General features: G+C 32.6%; 3 protein-coding genes across 3 annotated transcripts; 1 reads left to right on the top strand and 2 right to left on the bottom strand.

Moving 5' to 3' along the window:
- Positions 1-2,111: 2,111 nt before the first annotated feature.
- On the bottom strand, positions 2,112-7,949 carry LOC126773147 (protein pygopus). The gene is made up of 3 exons (XM_050493784.1): positions 7,699-7,949; positions 5,958-7,452; positions 2,112-5,383 (listed from the first exon to the last, which is right to left on the bottom strand). Exons 2-3 carry the CDS (start codon positions 7,304-7,306, stop codon positions 5,263-5,265), a joined length of 1,470 nt encoding a protein of 489 aa, XP_050349741.1. The 5' UTR covers positions 7,307-7,452; positions 7,699-7,949; the 3' UTR covers positions 2,112-5,262.
- Positions 7,950-8,208: 259 nt separating this feature from the next.
- On the top strand, positions 8,209-11,147 carry LOC126773150 (39S ribosomal protein L2, mitochondrial). The gene is made up of 6 exons (XM_050493787.1): positions 8,209-8,534; positions 8,955-9,067; positions 9,402-9,537; positions 9,771-9,851; positions 10,508-10,639; positions 10,902-11,147. The coding sequence occupies exons 1-6, from the start codon at positions 8,309-8,311 to the stop codon at positions 11,105-11,107; spliced, it is 894 nt and encodes a 297-aa protein (XP_050349744.1). The 5' UTR covers positions 8,209-8,308; the 3' UTR covers positions 11,108-11,147.
- A 630-nt stretch (positions 11,148-11,777) lies between these two features.
- On the bottom strand, positions 11,778-20,863 carry LOC126773145 (ubiquitin-like modifier-activating enzyme ATG7). Its single transcript, XM_050493782.1, has 11 exons — positions 20,419-20,863; positions 20,082-20,277; positions 18,924-19,382; positions 18,206-18,312; positions 17,799-17,943; positions 15,618-15,776; positions 15,060-15,248; positions 14,567-14,719; positions 14,353-14,468; positions 13,448-13,733; positions 11,778-12,013 (listed from the first exon to the last, which is right to left on the bottom strand). The coding sequence occupies exons 1-11, from the start codon at positions 20,619-20,621 to the stop codon at positions 11,969-11,971; spliced, it is 2,058 nt and encodes a 685-aa protein (XP_050349739.1). The 5' UTR covers positions 20,622-20,863; the 3' UTR covers positions 11,778-11,968.
- Positions 20,864-21,980: the final 1,117 nt, after the last annotated feature.

The following is a 21,980-nucleotide window of genomic DNA, read 5'->3' as shown; positions in this document are numbered from 1 at the left end:
GCGAAAAAAAAAAAAAACGCCCGTCCTATCATTGAACATGAAAACACCTCCTGGGAACACCTTTTATAACTTCCGTCTAATTAGTCAAATTAACTATTAATGAGCGTTTTATATCATGAGTACCTACCTACTCTGTATCAAAAACCAGAGACGGTAGATCTCGACCCATGTTAATAAAATGATTTTTACAGCTGTGTGAGCTAGTGTTTTTTTACACAAGGTAACTAATAGTGATAGTTTAGTGTACTAACTACTAGTAAAATTGATAGTATGTATCACAGACTAGTGATACATACTATCAATTTGACCCCGATGATCGTGGGTTCAAACCCGGGCAAGCACCACTGAATTTTCATGTGCTTAATTTGTGATTATAATTCATCTCGTGCTTTACGGTGAAGGAAAACATCGTGAGGAAACCTGCATGTGTCTAATTTCACTGAAATTCTGCCACATGTGAATTCTACCAACCCGCATTGGAGCAGCGTGGTGGAATAAGCTCCAAACCTTCTCCTCAAAAAGAGGAGAGGAGGCCAGCAGTGGGACATTCACAGGCTGTTACGGTTACGGTTACGGTTATAGGCGTCCACGGTATTTAAATTCACTTATTGCTCCATCCACATCATCCATCGACGTCTGAACTTTAAACCTTATTTATCTAGGCCAAATAACAATAATAAACGGCAATTTAGTAAATGTTTTATTTTATTATAATTTCGCTTGAGCCAAAACGGCCAACTAACTTAAATTTGTTGAGGCCTTTTTGGCTATTGTCTGCCTCGTTGGTCTATTGGCTTGATGTTCCCCCGAGCCACGAGCGGAGCAAAGCACAGGCGAGGCCGCGGGTGCGTTATATCAACACGATCTCGCAGCTTCTCCGATCCGTGCCGAGGACGGCCATCGCAGTGGTTTTAGTGGTTAATAATCCCACATAACCCAGTCCCCCCCCATGGGAGCTAGGTTCCATTCAGGTATCCACTGCGTGAAAAAAAAGTGGCTTGATGTAAGGCCGCAGACCCGGAGGTCCTGGGTTCAATTCCCAGTTTTTCTGTCAGAAAATTCTCAGTAGCAGCCCGAAGTCTGGATGTTTGTTCACTCCCGTACCTCGGAAAGCACGTAAAGCCGTTGGTCCAACGCCTGAACTCTTTCCAGTCGTGTCGGACTGCCGTCCCATCGGATTATGAGAGTTAGGGAATAGAGTGTGCACCTGTGTTTGCGCACACACTTGTGCACTATAATACCTCCTGTGTAGTTGGCTAATCTCTCTTGATATTGGCCGCCGTGGCCGAAATCGGTCTGGAGGAAATTATTATTATATTGGCTATTAATAATAACTAAATAATAACGGTTTTTTTTAATATTAATAAATTAGTTATGCTTCATTTATTAATTTGCTGAGTGGATTTACTAATCCCGTATTAATACTTTAACTATAAATCTTTACGCTGTTTGTTACGCTAAGTTAGTTTGCATGTTTTACATGAATCTTGTAAATTAACTTTTGTCATTCACTTGTCATAAAAAAACTCATGCCGAAGACGCCCAATACGACTGCTTGTTAGTATATGGCCGCATAGCGGTAACGTATTGACCATTTTCTTGGTCAGCAATGAATAAATTAAATGCCTGAACAGATTAGGTCTAGGGTATCGTTAGAATCGTGGATATCGGTTTCGAATACATCTCGGGCTAGAAATTCATTCAATCATAGCAGTCGTGTTAGTTTAGTTATTTTACTTATTTGCCTTATTATAGATTTCAGATTCGCACTGAGGGCAGGGACTCTGATTATGTCACGTTCTTAGGAACAGGATAGAGAAGTGCATCGCCAAGGAAGGGCAGGTAGAGGTAGCTATCGCCGTAGAAGTAAAACTCGCACTTCATGTGCTCTTGACTGTACCAACAATTCCAATTCTCCTCACCCGGGTCATCCCATGGAAAGCACTTATAAGATTCGTAAGAAAAGCGTTTGATAGGTTTTTTAACAACAATTGCATTACAATTTTCAATATAATTGTATATTATATTTAAATATAGGCCTTATTTCATGCACAATTAATTCAGTTGAAGAAGTAAAACGTTTTTAAGGTTTCCTAACGTAAAATAAAAAATCCTCAATAACAATTTTATTATTGCTTGTTATTATTCACATAATACAAAATAAACTATGCACAAGTTTAAGACCACTGATGTAATTCTATTTGACTTTATAAAATATTCTGAAATACAACTTGCTATCATTCACAACAGTATTGTTTGTTATACGATGGGCTGAACGAATGTATAATATATTGTGTTCTATTTTGATATTTATTTTAAATGTTGTAAGATCTACACATATTATACACGTCGTAAGGCCCATCGCAACACAACGTGTTTAACTAATATACATAGCAGCAGTCTCCCGTAAATAATTGTGATGCTCACACGACAATTAATATTACATTACATTCATGGCCGCATATCCTACTTAATAAAATTCTAATTTATCAGTAACTGTACAATTGTTAATTATTCGTCGATTAATTAAATATATATACAAAATTTAAAAAAATCATACTCCGCCAAATCTTTAATCTATTTTAACTACCTAGTTATTTTTTTTTTTTTTTCGAAAAAGTATTGTCAAAATAATTTTGAACCATAAAGGTATGATCAAATCAGATGTTAATTGTATGTAACATATCATTAATATAATTAACATCACGAAAAAGCAAATGACTTATTCAGTTGATATTTCTATAAAGAAAATTTAATAAAAGTGCATATGTAAAAAACCACATTACAACTAATATAATTTATTTTATCGGTGTATAAAAAATGTATGTATTGTCTTTACAAAAAAGAACTATACACATTCTTAAACATATAATAAATGACAAAAAAATAATGACAGATGTGACCATACCTTCATATTGTTTACCAATTAAGTGTGTACCAGAGTACAAAAAAAAAAAAAACTAAACCTGACAAGAGCCGCGCCCACTCCGTTGTTAAGTGGTCAGGTAGGTTTACCTGGGGATACATATTGTGCTAAAAATTGTTTGTTAATCTACATAAATAACAACTCATATTACTTAAACATGTCATGGTATTTATGATAAAATAAATAAATATGTTATTTTTCTCAATCTCATTGAATATTTTAAAATTAAAATAAACATTGTTATCAAAAATCTTGTGTATATAACTTAGGCACTAGTTTGCTGCGTTTTTTTTATTGTACATACAAAATGATGCTATACAGTTTTTAAGTTGAATCTATGTACACACACTTTTTTTTAAATAAAGTTAATAAATTGTCTTATGGTTAAAATGGTACGACAGTTACTGTCTCAAAGCAATCTCTTAACGGATCTCAAATTTAGTTGAACACTACGAGAATTAAAAAAATAAACAATAAATTTAAAATTAACTTTAAGTCACAGATAACATAAATCATCACAACCGAGGGACAGCATTCCAAACACTAATTTCCATGAAAACCAAATGTAAGCTAGTATACAAGCTGCTCTAAAACGAATATTAAAAATCTATTACAGAAAATGGCACAAGATGTTAGAGGGCACTAAATAACTTCAAAGTAAAATATAATCAAAATGAATGTGGGTTATAAAACATATTTCATGACCATGGACAGTAAAAAATGTCAACGATTTTTCAAATTCTGATTAAATTGATACCTTGAACCAAGTCACACTTCTGACTGACTCCAGACAAAGGGTATTGTGGCTAATGAATAGTAAACAAAAATAGTATGTTACACTCTTAGTCACAACCGCTCAAATTTTCCCAGAGCACTCTTCAGTTTTATATAATCTCAGTAAATTATTCGAAACACTACAGGACTATTTACAATTCTTATGATACACACTTACAGTTAAAAAATCTTCAAAAGTTAAAAAATTGACAAACACATTTTAACACCCTTATATTTAACAAAGCGTATGGATTCATCATATTTACAGTTATTTATGTAAAAATAATGCGATTTATTACATGCAATCTAGGGCACCAAAAAATAATTAGGTAATTATAAATATAATGAAAGCACATATTTTATATTCATTGTTTTAGTACCACAGTTGTTAGGAGCCTTTTAAAAAGCTAATCCATATTTGTAACTAAATATTTTGAATAAAAAAAAATTGTGAAGAATCTAAATTAATAATGTAGCACATATAAAATTATATTAAACACTTAAAAAATTGTATGAATTACAAACATTTGAAATATGAATGAAAGGCAAGCATTGGTATATTTATTCTATCCTCATGAGTTTTTTTTTATATGGTATTATATGATAAAAATAAAATATTTCATTTAAAGGATATAGTTTTGTAATTGGGCTATTTAGTAAGAAGGCCCTTTTTAACACTCGCAGATTAGTTTTATAAATTTTAAAAGCCGCATTATAAATATTCGAGAAGGCAGGTGTTATTGCAAAAATCATTTTTAAAAATTATGGACAAGGACCCACTTAATTTCTATTGAATATATTTTGATATTTCACAATTATTATAAGGCGGAAGTTTAGACTTAAGTTTATACTAAAAAAATATTTACAATATGCACAAAGAACAAAGCGACACTCAAATAGCCGCTAAATAATTGGCCAACTTTATATTGCTTAATCCAATTTAACATCATATCACACCCAGCTGGCAATTTTCATTAAACAATTTTTTTTTAATTATACAAAGGCAATTTTTTTTATTTTTCAATGGCAGCTGTGTGTGGTATGATGTGATTATTATTGTGGTATAAATTTTCTAATGAGAAATCACATTACATTGCTTTAACAATTATGCCTAAGCAAGTACAGGCTCAATTTAATAAGAAAGCTTTTTATTTAATTCAAAACTATATCACACTCTTTAAATTGGAAATAATAATTATTTAAATTTTGATTAAATGACTGTAGTAGAAATAGTATATTGTTATGTAATAAAAAACAATATTGTTTGCAATAAATTATTAGATGAAATTTATCCGCTATTTATATTTGTAACAAATAAATAAAACAGGCTTGTTATTTATCTTGCTTCAATTGCATGACTTGAAGATTTAGTTGTACTTGAAGTGGTCCATTCAATAACACAATTTTAAAATTCTATCCGTGAGATCCTTCATTGTGACTCTAACCGAAACAATCCAATAAATTACTAATCCATATATGAAAAAGTGAAATAAATACTTGTGATGTGTGTAGATGAGCAAGCCGGCTCATATATGTGGCAGGAGAGGTAAAGTGGTACAACACTATGGTTTAAACTTTACAAGGGGTATGTTTTTAGAATGTAGGCACTTGTCGCAAACCCATTCCGCATACACTTCGGCCGTTAACAATTGAAATGCTGGCTCTGTTAGGCCAGTACATCCTCTGAAAATTAAATTAAATTTTAATAACATAATTGATACAACAAACATAACTGTCCATATAGTTACAGAATTAAAAAAGAAAATATATTTAGTAAAACCAACTTTTCTCGATCAATTAATTTGTAAAATTATTCAAAATTCTTATGAATTTATAAGGAACACAAAAACAAATTCTGTTCAAAAGTGCTTAATTTTTAGATTTATTTTAATTTTTATTATATAATGAAAGTGTAGGCATAATTTCAATTATCCTTCATTATATTGATTTCAAAACCATAAACTTGTCTATAACATGTTTATGAAATTTTTATTTTACTCATAGACATTATTTACATCTCATTCAAAGACATACAAATATTCAAGCATTACTTGTAGTGCAAGTCTGTATATAGTGAAGGATGATATATTTGATGGATATTATATGGAACAGTACTATAAAGCTGCATCTTCAAGAGAAAAATTAGCAAAAGTTGTATTATCAATATGAACAAAACATAACAAATAAAAATTGACAACTATTTCAGTGGAATTGCATCAATACACTGCATAGGTAAATTTATAAAATTGATTCTTACCTGTGAAACCAAAAATTACACCCAGATTCACACAATATAGCTTGATCATTATCATGAACTTCCTTGTGACATACTCCACATGGATATATAGGGGGAGCATTTGGATTCTGAGGGTTAAACACCATTGGTTGATCAGGGGGGTATACTTTTCCTGCACTCACTGGCATTGGTTTAGGTCCAAACATCCCCATGCTTTGACCCATCGGTCCAACCCCTTGTCCTCCTGGCCCTCCCATAGCCATTCCACTCATACCTTGAAGTGGTCCACAACTTCCCATATTTCCTGGCCCAGGACCCATACCCATTGAACCACTTCCTCCCATTCCCATAGGAGGGCCATGGCCCATGTGATTGCCAGAGTATGGTGGTCCTGGACCCATTGATGACATAGGCCCATTTCCTCCCATAGGTCCACTTCCCATACCTGACCCCATGGGACTTCCATGTCTCATAGGACCACAGTGGCCAGGGCCCATACCTCCACTTTGCATTGGACTTGGTGACATTATTGAATTACTGGGGCCCATGGATCCATTTGAACAGCTAGGACCCATTGGTCCATTCATCCGAGGAACATTCATACCCGGTCCACCTCCTCCCATTGGACCATTAATAGGCCCGTTCATTGATCCTGCACCAAGTGGACTATGCATTGGTGGGCCCATGGGGCTGTTACTCATGTGGCTTCCAGCCATTGACCCCATATTCATTGGACTACCCATTGGTCCTGATGACATAGGTGAGCCCATAGGCATGGAATTCATTGGGCTCATTGGACTCCCCATTGATCTTGATGTAGGTCCCATACCTGGACCCATACTATGATTACTCATTCCCATATTAGGTCCTCCCATTGGAGACATACCACCCATATGACCCATTGGACTCATATTACCCATTGGACTTATCCCACCTCTTGTTGGCATTTGCTGGTTCATTGGGCTCATTGAGTGGGGTAAAGGACTCATGTGTCTCATTGGTGGTCCACCCATACTATGGCCCATTGGGCCCATCATTCCCATGGGACCATTTTGACTCATCATCGGTCCATTCTGACTCATCATTGGACCATTATGTGACACTGTCGAAGGTGAGTCATCAAAAGGGTTTGAAGCAACAATTGTGTCTCCGTAGCCTGTTAATGGTGGTGGTAATAAGTCTTGCGCTGTTGGTGGTGGCTGAGGAGTTGTTAAGGCATTATTAGCATTTGAGGTTTTTCTCCGCTTTTTTGGATTACTCGGTGCTGGTGCTGGCGGCGTGGGTGTGTCCATTGGAGGTTTAAAATCTGGTGGACCTAATCCAGGCCCTGGTAGCCTGTATGAGGGCATACCTGCCAGATTGTGACTCATGTTGATATTATACTTTTCCAGCTCTAACAACCATTATGAGGAATTTTAGTCCAAAATAACTACTTTAGAAAATATATCCATACTTAAGGCACCGCATTGTCACGAGAAAGCGCAATAACGTGCCGGAAGACTGGTTGAGTCTATTTCTGTAACAAAAAAAAAAAATCATCCTCTACAATAAGCAAATAAACTAAAACACAAAAGCATTTAATGAAAACTGTTTAATAACTTGTGTTTGCTAATAAAGTCCATAGGCGCCAATGATTACGTTAGGAGTAGAAACATTAGCAACCTTCTCATTATAAATGCATAAAAATGCTGACTACTATATAAATTGTTAAGATATATTCGTTGTTAACTAGATAGAGGTAACATAAAAATTTAAAACTTACTGCATTATCAATTTAGCATCGGAATTACTGATTATTTTTTTGTCCTCATCAAGACCCCAAGGCAGGCGTGCAACATATGACAAAATACCAAAAGAAAACCACTTCTTAACTCAAGTTATCGCTGTTCACAGTAGGAGTTTCGTTTGAGTATTGTTTTAACACACATCAATTACACTTATAATAACTTATACCATTTCCTTGACTGCATTTTTTATTTACGACTCACGATATTCCAAACAACACACGCCACATTCACGATGTATTTTTATCAGAGAATTGCCGCTAGGGGTCGTCTTTTGTTTTTTGTGTATTTATTGCTTAGGCAAGGGAAATATTTTATTCAGACTAATGATTTTTAAAAGAGCTTTATTTTAAATAAAATGTCCTTATTATAATATACATAATTATATATTCTAGAAAATAAGAAATATTTTGTTTGACATGCGCATGGACACGATTAAAGATGCTTTAAACAATTTCTATACAGTGAATAAGCTGTCAAATAATAAATTGACAATTCTTGATAAATATAAATTTTTAGGTTAAAAAAATTACAAAATATCAAAATAGGATAATTTAAAAGTTATTATATCATTCAGAATTCTCTGTGATGGCTTTAAACAGGTTATTCGCAGGGTTGAGTATAGCCGTAACGCCAAGCGTACTAGGTAGAAGAACTATACAAGTAGCTGCGGTAAACTATGCCAGTAAACCAAATCTCGTAAAACCAAAGCCTGGATTTGGTAAAAGTTATAGAAGAATAGTACATTTTCCAGATGAGTATACAGTAAAGCCTTTAGAGGTAACAAATTTGGCTGGCCGGGATCCAGTATCAGGTAAATATGTCATAAATGATTTTACTAAATTTAATATTATAATCTATCTTTCAGAGCTGAGATGGCTTATTCAAAAAAACGCTTTAATTGTAACTGATGATTTTGAACCTAAGTGAGCACCACTGAATTGCATTTCATGTGTTTAACTTGTGTTTATAATTCATCTAATGCACAGTGGGGAAAGAAAACATAGCAGGTAAACTTATTTGTCTGCAATGGAATTCTGCCACATGTGTATCTACCAAGGCACATTGGTAAAAGTAGTGAAGTAAGTTCCCAATCTTATCAAAGGAGAAGATAGCTTAGCTCAGCTGTGGGACATTTACAGGCTGTTATTTTTTTATTAAAATTTTATATTTATTATATTAAATGTTATTTAATAAAAAAAAGCTTCAACTGAAATGTTATTTTTGTTTAAAGGAAGAGTTGTGGCAAAAGGTATTGGAGGAGGAATAAAACACAAATATCACTGGATTAATTGGTACAGAGATGGTCCAACTGAAGGTCCACCTCAAGAGGAAAAAGTTATACAGGTACTAAAAATATTTCCCCAAGTCCAAAGATGTACCTTGTAATAAAAAAGAATAGCAATAAAACATTTCTATTTAATATAGTATATTGTCCATCATAAATATATAATATAATAATAATTATTTAAATATTAGGTTGGTCTGTAATAACCAACTTAAAATTATTAAATCAGTATATGTAATATGGCAGCTATTTTCGACAAAGACAAGCAAACTAAACTGATCTATTACAAGTTTGTGTTCAAACACACATTAATTTCAAAGTAAAAGCCAATAATTTAATGGCTGTAGCCAAGATTTCAACCTGTGTCATTTATGTTCATGATATTTTTTTTAGATATTGGAATGTGGCTGTAGAACTGCCCATGTTGCACTTGTAGCAGTTGGAGATAAATTAAAATACATACTTGCAACTGAAAACATGAAGGCTGGGGACATCATTAAAACATCTCGCTATCTACCCAGGATACCAGGTTTGAAAATATAACAGTCCTTTTTGAGAACTTTACCTGATTTATAAAATACAAGAAAATTTAACAAGAAAGTAGTTGTATACTATAAAGGTTAAATAATTTCTATAAATACAACTCCTTATATTTGTGCTGTTTTGCATAAGCATAATATAATGCTATATTATATAGTATCAGAGTCTAATATTTATGTTCCATATGAATTATATTTAAAACAATCATATATTTTATTGCAGTGAGGGCAAACGAGGGTGATGCATATTTATTAGGAGCTCTTCCAACAGGAACATTAGTTCATTGTATAGAAAAAGAGCCAGGTATGTATGCTTGCACTCATGGAAATTATAAAATCTTTGGCCTGCTGCTAGAAGGTCCAATGAACAGAATGAATCTAGAAGGAAACAATGAACAGATGTTGGTTGTTTTATATAACATATGCTTTTAGTGTAATGTTGGTATTAGTAATGTTAAGCTTTTGCTGTTTTAGTACAAATCAATTTAATATTTTTGAAATGATCCTTTGGTAAATGGCAAAATTTGGTTTACATTTTACTCAATAATATTTGGCCTTTTTAGAACCAGAACACAGAAATGTATGTAGCCTTTTCTTCATATAATTTATAATAATGTTATAGATGAATAAGAGAATAATTGTCTGTCTGTTATGCTTTAAAACATTCAAGTTGCTTGAACACCAAGAACATATATAAATAATGTATAGAAAAATGAGTTTTAATAGAATCAGTCTATAGTGTTTATTAGTGTTTTGTGATTACCTAGTTTTGATTTTATTTTATTTTTAAAAAATCCATTAATATTAGTGGTTATTAATAATAATGCCTTTGTAAGGACATATACTACTGCCAATAAAAAAAAAGACAAACATATTTAATATAGTTAACAAGTAATATAAGTAAATGACTGAACATTTACTATGTGCTCCATAATATTATACTTTATTAATTAATTGTAGGTCAAGGTGGCCTTTACATCCATGCAGCGGGGACTTATGGCACCATTTTAAGAAAGCAGGATGACCGTGTAATTGTCCAGATGCCATCAAAGAGGACATTTAGTTTTAGCCAATATTGTATGGCCGTTGTTGGTATGCTAAATTTCTATTAATAGTTTACGTTAGTTTGTTCAGTTCAACAAAAATACTTTCTTTTTACCTAAACCAAACAGCATTACTATCATATTATTGTAATCAATTTGATATATTTTGTGCTATAATATAATATTTTCTTCAAATGGTCACATAATACATCAAACTATGTGTTAATAAGAAAGATTTTTCTTAGTTGGTAGGTTTATAGGTCAGAAACTTTTGTTTGAGATTACAATTAACGAAATGATTCATGTTGCAGGGCGGTTATCGAACGTGGAACACGGTACAACACCTATAGGTTCTCCACAACGCAACAGATGGCTCGGCAACCGTCCAAGGTCGGGACTTTGGCGCAGGAAGGACGGTAGACACGGCAGAAAGATCAAACCTCCAAAACCAGTGAAAGAAATTCGTCATCCTACAAAATTCCCATTGCCAACTATTCAATTGAACATGCATCCATGAATATGTTATGATTTAAAATAAACTAAAATGTTAGTAGTTATTTTTATTTTATTGAATTATCACTACTAATATGGTTTTAATCGTCCTAATGTTTATCTAATGGTTAAGGCGTCGGATGAAAATGATTGTAGTCAATATCATAGTTTTTCTTATGATATGAAAGAAACATTGACATGCGCCTAATGCGAGTTTTTTTTTTATGTAGTCGAAAACATTGATGTTAACTGCGATCGTATGGAATTCCTATTATCGTCACTAGACGGCGCTGTTTTCATTCCATACAAATCATAAAATAAGTAAAAAAATATACACTTAGCACACCGTTCATTTAGGGATAATTAATTTACCTACGACGATGAATTCAAAATAAACTTTATCGAAGTAGGTTTCTCTTTTGAAACGTTTATTTTAATGTAAAGCTTCTACCGCCACTGGTGTAGATTCTACTGAGAACCGGCAAGAAACTCAATAGTTATTATTTTGTCCGCCAAAAATCTTCGAATCTGCGTGCTTCGGTTAAGATAAGTACACCGTTTTTTTAAATTTTGTATCAGCAGGGTCGTCTCTGAATTTATTATTATTAATAGCATTTATTCATTTTCAAATTTAATTACATATATAAAACCATTGATAGTGAAGACAGGTAAAAGTATATAATAATACAAATAAGTAAGTAAGCTGAATTTATTTTTGTTTATAATATTTAAATAAATTAACACTTATGAAATAATAGCAAACCATGGTGTATCATATATTTTCAGTAAATGCCTTTACTAAAAAGTAGATTACTAATTATATGTTAGTAAATTATGAAGCTACCGGTGAGATTTTTATATTGTGCATTTATTTAGTATGTCCTCTTTATATGCTTGGAGTTTCTTGATCTTCGTCAGATAATGTTAGTATCTGAAAAAAATGAAAATGTAAGTTTAGTAATCTGTATAAGAAATCTATTCGAAGATTATGTCAAACCTTTGAGAGTACAAAAACATCTTTTTGCATCCAATGCTCATCCTGAGCATATCATTTTTCGTCTAGAAAATCCGAATTGCGATTCAACGAGAGAACGCCTTGTGGAATTTACAATTTATCGTCACTAGACGGCGCTGTTTTCATTCCATACAAACCGTAAAATAAGTAAATGTAGAGGAATTTACAAATTCCACAAGGTAATGACGTGGAATTTCTAAATTCCTCTACATTTAGGTTACACGACTGTGTGGTACGCAGTGTCTTATTTTAAGATTTGACGCCCCGGGCACCAAAAAATGACCGCCTCTTAAATTTATTGAAAATGACGTATTATATTGTTAATTAATTACTTAAAGTACTATGTACTATAGGCAACTAATGATGAGTTTTAAAATACTTTCGTGATGTTGACAAACTAGATTTCTCTAGTTCAGCTATACTCACCTGCCTACCTGCGGCCCGCCGATGTTACTTTATTTTGAACTATTTTAAATGTTTTTAATAACACCTAAATTATTTGAATTAAACAACTGCTTGTGGCCACAGAAACTGCAAGTGTTTGAAACGTCATGAAATGAATTAATGATAATAAAAATGTTTAAATATACGTCTTAAATCCGTTCATAGTTGTTTAATTTGTAAAAATACTGAAGCCTAAGAAATCAATACCTAAATATTTTTTGTTTGCGGCCCGCGACACCAGACTAACACATGTTTGTGGCCCCAATAAAGAAAACGTTGAGTATCGCTGGTCTAGTTTCTTTAGAAACGTCAAATCAAAAAGTAATATAATACGAGTAACTATTATGAAAGGCGCCTAGGCTACCGCCCCTGCAAGAATTTTTTTTTCGTCGAAAAAATTCTTGAAAAAATAGCCTTTGGCAAACACTAACAACTAGGCCTATAAAATTTTCGTTTTATTCATGGTACTATATTGTATACGGAATCCTAAAAAACGAAATGGTCATCTTTGGTTTATGTAAACATCATCGGGACTGCTAGTTAACAAGTATAATATATGTTTTTTTTGTTTGTTGTTGTTGTTTTTACTGGTGGTAGGGCTTTGTGCAAGCTCGTCTGGGTAGGTACCACCCACTCATCAGATATTCTACCGCAAAACAGCAATACTTGATATTGTTGTGTTCCGGTTTGAAGGGTGAGTGAGCCAGTGTAATTACAGGCACAAGGGACATAAAATCTTAGTTCCCAAGGTTGGTGGCGCATTGGATATGTAAGCGATGGTTGACATTTCTTACAATGCCAATGTCTAAGAGCGTTGGTGACCACTTACCATCAGGTGGCCCATATGCTCGTCCGCCTTCCTATTCTATATAAAAAAAATAAAAAAAAAAAAAAAATAAAATTTACCTCAGTCATTTCCGCCGTCAATTGCAGTTCAGATAAACCCGTAACTTCCTCCAAATATGTTCCGCTATTGAAAACTTTCATCAAAAAGTCTAAGCCTTCTTCTTTATATTTGTCTATTACTACTTCAGAACACGCGATACACTGTTTGAATTTGGTGCACGTTGGTAGCACCGTTTGGTACGAATGAAGAAAGCCGCGGATCGAATGAGGTATCGGGCCGAGGACGCCTTGAAGCTTTGGGTCGAGTTCTTCGTCAGTTAGGTTATATACAGCTGGAGCTTTAACTCTGTAATACAATATGAATAATACTATAATAATAATGATCTCCAAACCGATTTCAACAGAGATTAGCCAACTGCGCAGGATATATTATAGTGCACAATTGTGTGCGCAAACACAGTTGCACTCTCTATTCCCTAACTCTCATAATTCGATGGGACGACAATCCGACACGACGAAGAGTGCAGAAGCAGGACCAGCGGCTTTACGTGTTTTCCGAGGCATAGGAGTGTACACACTTCCAACTTCCAGACTACGAGCTGATACTGAGAATTTTCGACAGAAAAACTCAACTTTTTTATTGGCCCGACCTCGGATTTGAACCCAGGACTTTCGGGACGGCAGTCTTAAATGTAGCCACTAGACCAACGGGGCAGTCAAATAACTATAATATATATTCTATATAAAGTATAGGTCATAAGGTTAAGGGTATTCTTAGCATTCTGAGACTGTAGAGGCAAGCTAGCAATTTCGGGACAACACGGAAATACATAGAGAGGATACTGCTGAATTCTAACTTCTACTGACTTCTATAGTCTGGCTCACAGCCTGTAGTCCCACATCGAAACTAAATGGCGGGGAAATGTGTAAAAGTATTTTCCAGCAAGGAAAAAAAATCAAGTTACCGTAGCGGGTGCTGCAGCATTCCCACGAGCAGCTCGACGGCGAGCGCGGCGGCGATGGCGGCGGCGCCGGCGCGGCTCACCGTGCACTGCTGGTCTAGGGTGCGGTCCTTCAGCGACTGGCATTTGTTTTATTATTATTATTATTATACAAAGTACTCTTCTATTTATAAAACGATTGAAAGCTGCTGCAACCAGACCGCAAGTAGTGACTTACGTTTCCAGGTGCCGTGACGTCATTGCAGAAGTAACATCCGAGTTGATCTCCAGCCACAAACGAGCTGTTCATTGAAGTTTCTTCTAGAATTGAACTAATTCCGTGCCGCATTACCAAATAACTGTCGAAACCGAGCGCCGCATTTATTGTTATCTAAAAAAGTTTATTTTAGTAAAAAAAAATATATTTCCTATTAACTGAATACACTAATCCAAAGAATTGATTGAAAAAACTTTATATAAAATAAGAAACAAATATTCCTCTTAAAATTTTCAGATAAAAATAATTTGCAAGATTTTAAATAATGTTGCCATAACAATGCTAGTTATGTAATATGGTTTGATAATTGGTAACAACATATACCATATTAGTTTCCAAATAAAAGGACCTGTAATAATGATGATTAAACATTAATATACAAATTCTTGTAAGCCTTTGTTAATTTAGTATCATAAGCGAAAATGCCTTGTATCATCAACAAAAATAAATTTACCTTGCCATAGTGTGCGGATATAAGCGACGGTAACCATCTCGCTTCTCTTGTGTCCAGAAGGAGGAAAATCACATCATGGACTTTTATAGCTTCAGTCAAAAGTTCGACGTTGGTAACGGTCTCATCTTTAAGAGCCTCGCCTATTGGATGACCAGGCATAGGAATGTGAAGAACTAGGCCTTTACTATGCTGAAAATAAGTAGACTATTAATCTATTCCACTGTTGAGCAAAAGTATATATATCCTAACCGAGAAAAAAGTAAAGCAACAGTATATAAATATCCCACAGCTGGGCTAAGACCTCTTTTTGAGCTTTTAAAACTTATTCCACTCTAATTCGAATTGGTAGATATGTATCGTACACACACAGGATATACAGAATGTTTAAGTTTAATCAACGAATCAAAATGATCATTATTATTTATAAAAGATTATTATACATTTTTTTATAAACAATAAATTATCTACATTTTTTACCTCAAAGGAAATTATATCAAAATTAAGTAATTCTATAATTCACTATATAACATAATTAAAAATATATCAATATATAGTTACCACAGTTGGTAGGATAAGTTTTAAATTATCAGCTGCTGCTTCCGACTTTCTTCTACCACCATTAAGACAATCTTGATAATTAAAAAGTACTTGACGAGTCGGATTCGAAAATGACACTTTGCCGCTATCTATAAAAGTTATATGACGAAATCCCCAAGCCTGTAAAATAAAATAATTTTTAGATTAATATTTCTCGTAGACAGAAAAACTAAAATACGCAATGACGATTTCCTTCTCACTTACACAAGAAAGAGAACAAAAATTACGTTACAAATGGTTTAGACAGAGGTAGAATTAACAAATCTTTTGTCCCTTATCGCGTAACCAGTTTTGGTGTTTGTTTCGCTACTCAAGTAGCGAAACAAACTTGACAGTTGGTGCGTTGATTGTGTTTTTTGTTCAAACAGAAAACGATTCTTATCCAGTAAAACGGTCGTGAAAAACCATCCTTATATCATATCGAAGGTTATACAATGGTGCATTGTCGTATTATTTCATGTTAAAGTGATAGCAAGAAGAAAATTGCCGGCGTGTGTTTTTACGTGTAAGTACGACTATTGTGTCCCTAAATATAGTTTCTCAGTGATGTTTATTTATGCCATAGCATGACGGAACCTTATATTGCATTAAAATCCTGAAGATAATAGGATTTTCCAGTTTTTATCATTCATAACCTATAATTATTTATCATGTAAGTGCTGCCAGCGTCTGATTAACTGACTGATCTGATAACGGAAACAAAAACAAACAATGCAACAGTTTTTGGTGTAGTTGGAAAACAAAAAAATATTTTAATTAAAAAACAGTATAATAAATATTAAAAAGTTAATAAACTTATTTAACCAAAACAGGGAATGCAGTTACTATGGCAACATTATACGCACACATTAACAAACTATCTCTGTCTCAATCGCGGTTTCGCGGCCTCTTGGTCTATTTGTTTCTCTGTCTACGATATTTCTACACTTAAACCTTTCATATACATTTTGTCTATTTTTTTTATAGAATAGGAAAGCGGACGAGCATATGGGCCACCAACGCTCTTAGACAATGGCATTGTAAGAAATGTCAACCATCGCTTACATATCCAATGCGCCACCAAACTTGGGAACTAAGATTTTATGTCCCTTGTGCCTGTAATTACACTGGCTCACTCACCCTTCAAACCGGAACACAACAATATCAAGTACTGCTGTTTTGCGGTAGAATATCTGATGAGTGGGTGGTACCTACCCAGACGAGTTTGCACAAAGCTCTACCACCAGTAAAATAAATAAATAAATATTTGACTCTCCCTGACAATACGGTTGGCAATACTGCTAGTCAGTATCGCCAACCGTTCGAAAGTAAAAAGCAGTAAATCACCAATAAACAAACAGTAGAAAAGATTTTTAATAATGTACGAACGATCCAATGGTGAAGCTGTCTTTCTACATAATTAATAACTAGATCTATGTGTTTGTAAAATAATATTTGCATGATATAAAGTATAGCGAGACAGAAAACAGGGAAACCAATGTTAAAGCAGTAAAACTACTGTTAAAACAGTAGGGTAGGTAACCAAAATTGGGAAAAAAGTAATCAGGTTAATAATTAGCAATTACGATTACAACGTGTAATCACTAAGCACGATTACAGATCCCTTCATTGCTTCTGAAAAGGACGCGCACGGTTGCTCTGGAGCACTTACTTGACTCACTTACTCACTTTACTTTTTTGATTACTTTCGTTATACTGTAATCGTGATTGATAATTACATATATACATTTTGCCTAAGTCTGTTGGTAACACTAATTGTTGTCGCAGTCACAATCTGATTGCAGTTAGGTTATACCTATATATAACCTGTATAATCTATATTAACTCAAATAATTTTAATATATATAATATAGTTATTTTCTAAAATCACGCGAAATAGAGATTTCGGCAAATTACCACAATTCAACTACTATTTTAATATTACAGCAGCAAGCATTGAATGATAATTTTGTTTATTATTTTTACGATTCTTATATACATATTACATTTGTTTCGTACTGTATACCGTCGGAAATTTCAACGATCCAATCATATTTTAATAATCATAAATTATTTTTATCATATAATAAATTTTTAATTAAGTAAATGATCTAATATGTTATCAGTTATTCTATAAATATTTGTATAATCAAAACTACTTACTAAAAGATCTCTTGCCACATGACAGCCCAGAGTACCAGCTCCGAGCAATAAACATTTTGTTTCCTTCATAATATTCACATCAAGATCAGGAACAAGGCGCCATTTCATTAACTTTATATTAAGATCAGAAGATGTATCTGCTAATCTGAAATTATTTATTACTCCTCAAATTTTTAAAATAATTTGACTACGTTAATAGTATTAAAAATTTTCCAGTAACCACCCACTACTGGTTGTAAGGCTTTATCCATCTATGTCACAGATTATTCCACTCTCAGACAAGTTATATTTTGCATTGCTGCTTCAATTTAAATGATGAGTGAGTCAGTGTTATAAAAGACGCAACAAACAACGAAGTGGACGGCCCATCACCATCTGTCTAAAAAAACATTATTCACTTTACTTACTTCACAGGATCCATTGATGCAGACATATTGGCAAGTTTTGGTCCAAAGTTACCCCTTTCATTTCGCTCCCAACCAACCCAACCCACATTTTGAGGGGTCTGGAATGTCTACAATAAAATTTCATTATAGATTATGATATTATGATTATTATATTAATGATATTATATTTCTTATAATTGTAATTAAATAGAATCAAAGATTCTACATGTTAAAGTATGGTTCATATTATTACAAGTATTAGCTGTGCCCGTGGTTTCCGTATGGAATTCAGATGATGACTATAAGACTACACTTGTACATACATAAACAAGTGGTGCTTTTACTTCTGGCTTGCTTTACAAATACCATTTTTTCAGACAGAAATCTCATATAATACTGAAATAAAATATAATCTATGTTACTTCTGGAAATAGTAACTTTCTAATAGAGCAAGAATTATTAAATAAGGCTTAATAGTTTAAGATTTTATCAATTACAAACAAACAAATCTCTTCTTTGTTATGTTTGTTCTAGCTGATCTTTGCTATAAATATTCATAGTAATTTATACACCTATGTCCATATGCAAGTCCCTGCCATCTCTATGTCAAATATTATTCAATAGTTATATTTATTCATTGGTAATAGTTTAGTCACAATAAGGCAAATATATAGAAAGAGTTACTAAAAGTAAGTTAAAGTAATAGTTTAATTATAATTTAAAATAATAATTTACTGACCTCAGGTACTGTTATGCTATAAATCTGACTATTATTAACTGCACCATTTTTGTTGCACCTAATTCCAATAACTTGAATGATCCTTTTACTTAAATCTGGACAATATTCAAGTAAAGCTGCCAAAAAAATTCTCAGTGGCCAGCCAGGATTTTCGCCATTACTGTGATCGGCAAATGCGAAAAATGTGTTAGTTACATCAATATTTGACTCTTCGTCCATATTTCTGTTTTTATCTAAGATCTTTGAAAGGGTCACAACGATGTATGTGTCATCATCCTTAACAATTGCAAAGAAACATTTCTGTGATATCTCTAGAAGTTGATAGCTCTGTGAAATATCTTTTATCTGTTTCTCATTGAAACAAGTGCTTATGTTTTTACATTTTTCTTTTAAGCACACAATAGGTTGGCTTGGTGCAGGAAATGCAAACCAGTAGTAATAATGAAACTTTTTGAGATCCTGTAATATGAAAATAGAATATTTTATCTCTAAACAGAATAGATACTTCATTAAATTTCTGTAGAATAGATATATTTTTTTAAATTGATAAAAATATAATCACTCAATAGTACACTATGTTATACTTTCCAATAGCTATTTGTAATATCGCTTACAGGTTGTATTATATTAAACAATTAACATTAATTTACCAGTTTATTAAAATGAATTGTACTTATTACAAGATTTATAATAATGAGAGTAAATTAATTTACATTAGTGTCAAGACTTTTTAACATGTCAAGAAGCATTCAACACGAAGTTATTCACACAATCTCTAAGGGCTTTTGTGTTTCATTATTGTATTAGTACATATGTAAGTCATAAAAAAGGTTTAACATCTTTCCCTTTACATTGATTATTTAGGATATTTCTTTTTATCTATGAAAAGATAACAGCAATTAAAGATCAAAATACATATTATTCAAGCAAGCTCTTGCTTTTGCTAATCAATATTCTCACTACCAGTACTTTGTACAATGTGTGCATATAAATATTTATTATTTAAAATAGTTTGGAGAAATATTGATATTTTGTATACCTGTTTAGTTGTCCCTACCCACTTATCATTTAATCCCAACATGCTCATATAAAAACCTAAAACTATATTCATTATAGATTCACATACATTGTACTCATATAGTTTAACTTGATACTTACAGCAAATGAAAGTATGAAAAAGTTTAATAAGCTATTAGGATTATCTATCCAAGCCTTCATCTGTATATTGGCTCTCATAATCTCCCCAACACTATTGATTAATGATGCTTTGTCAATGTTTTTGAAGTCTTCTATTGTATTTTTATTCATTAGAGTCCCAGTAACATTGATATAGTGGAACTCTGTCTCTGGGTCCCTTTAAAAATAATGTTAACATGAAATAAATTGTTACATTTATTTTTTCTTTAGAATTACAATAAACTTAGCCAATTATTATTAAATAAGAAATATATTTTTACAATTAAAATCAAATACATTGTGATGAATTGTTACTTACTTGTTGAATGAAGTTCCATCGACCTCAAATACACTTACGATATCATCCCTATAAGAATATCGTCCATAAATTTGTTTCGTACTCTCATTTAATTTATCAACATTTAATTTCATTTCGGTTAAGCTATGCCAAAACGATGGATGAACGAAAGACATAAAGGGAACATATTGAATAATATCTTGCTTTTCATCTGATGTTGACATTTTTAGTTTTTTATTGTAAAGTAAAATGTAATGTAATGTAACTCAATTCAATAATTGTTAACATTCACTTGTCATGACTTCCAATTTAACTTAAATAATATAAACTTGTGAATAGATTATTTCAACTTGGGCCAAGACAACAAACTACATACAAAAGTTAAAACTTCAAAGGAAAGATAAATTTTCCTTGCTTCCTACAGGCCACAAAGATGAACTATCATAATAAGTTTATTTTCCTTTTTGTTTTTCTCCCTATTCTGTCATCGCTAATGTCAAAAATGCGTTAAATGACAGCTATCAATCTCGGAAATGAGAACGTCAGTAAAGCTATGAAGTGTACAGTAGAGGTAAGGAGAAACATCTTTGTGATAAAATGTGTACACGAAATGTCTGAAATTTAGATGGCGCTGCTGGAGTAAGAGGGTGAAGTTTGAAGGAAAGCGCTAATACTTGGTGGATTATTATTTATTTGAATTAGAGACAGAAAGTTAGACATCTACCTTCAAAAGGTGTTATTTTCAAATTATTTTATTAATAGAATTTAGGTATCCTCTAGCATTTATTTACATTAAAGCCCTTAATAAATATAGCAATAATACTAGAAACCCTGAATCATACGTTTCAGTAGACACTTTTGCGAGTGACGACCCATACGAAATACTTCTTCTTAACCCAAAAAAGGAAAACATTTATATAATATAAATTTGAAATGAATGAATACTATTTGAAAAAAAACAATAAATAAAGTCTGTTGTTTTTGTGATTTTTCAGAAAAACACAAGTAGAACTTTATTTATTTATTGATTAATGAAATGAAAGATATAAACAAAAATTATTATATATAGGTACTTAAACTTATTTCGTATGTGCGAAAAATAAGTCATGAAAAATAAAACTTTGTCATATAAATAATTATAACACATACTTCTCAACTGTCAATGGCGAAATTATTTTAATAATTTACTATAGCTTTATTAAACAAAATATTTTTGTATTTTATTACGTGTAATTCAATGTAGAAGTATTGTAATTTTAAAGAGGAGTTTTCGAAATTATAGTGGTTAAATTGTTGAGTATATAACATATAATAATCGCCTCAATGGTAATTGGTAACCGTTACATATTTTTAAATAATTTTGTTTAAACATATTTTACATTACAAGTCCGTTTACTTGCCGGAACAAAAGTAGCATAGCTTTTTAAGAACTAAGCACGAATCATTTCGACTATTATTATAGTAATTAACATTTTTAATTGTTTACAGGTCTTGTAAAGATTTTGTGGTGTTTTATTAACTTCGATTATGGCAATAACTTCATTAGATTTATTTTTTGACAAAAGTACAATCAAGTCGTCTTG

Source organism: Nymphalis io, chromosome 14 (genome assembly GCF_905147045.1).
Source record: "Nymphalis io chromosome 14, ilAglIoxx1.1, whole genome shotgun sequence".
NCBI lineage: Eukaryota > Metazoa > Arthropoda > Insecta > Lepidoptera > Nymphalidae > Nymphalis > Nymphalis io.
The sequence above is the reverse complement of the archived record's forward strand: the minus strand, read 5'-3'. Positions and strand labels throughout refer to the sequence as shown.

Excerpts from the sequence above, each read along its gene's own strand:
- LOC126773145 (XM_050493782.1), bottom strand. The coding sequence starts at position 20,621 with ATGTCAACATCAGATGAAAAGCAAGATATTATTCAATATGTTCCCTTT. Across the intron at positions 14,720-15,059 it reads TATCCGCACACTATGGCAAG|ATAACAATAAATGCGGCGCT; the intron begins GTAAATTTATTT and ends AAACTTTTTTAG. Across the intron at positions 12,014-13,447 it reads TGACGGCGGAAATGACTGAG|ATACTAACATTATCTGACGA; the intron begins GTAAATTTTATT and ends CATTTTTTTCAG.
- LOC126773150 (XM_050493787.1), top strand. The coding sequence starts at position 8,309 with ATGGCTTTAAACAGGTTATTCGCAGGGTTGAGTATAGCCGTAACGCCA. Across the intron at positions 9,538-9,770 it reads CTATCTACCCAGGATACCAG|TGAGGGCAAACGAGGGTGAT; the intron begins GTTTGAAAATAT and ends ATTTTATTGCAG. Across the intron at positions 9,852-10,507 it reads TTGTATAGAAAAAGAGCCAG|GTCAAGGTGGCCTTTACATC; the intron begins GTATGTATGCTT and ends AATTAATTGTAG.
- LOC126773147 (XM_050493784.1), bottom strand. The coding sequence starts at position 7,306 with ATGAGTCACAATCTGGCAGGTATGCCCTCATACAGGCTACCAGGGCCT. Across the intron at positions 5,384-5,957 it reads TGTAATTTTTGGTTTCACAG|AGGATGTACTGGCCTAACAG; the intron begins GTAAGAATCAAT and ends TTTAATTTTCAG.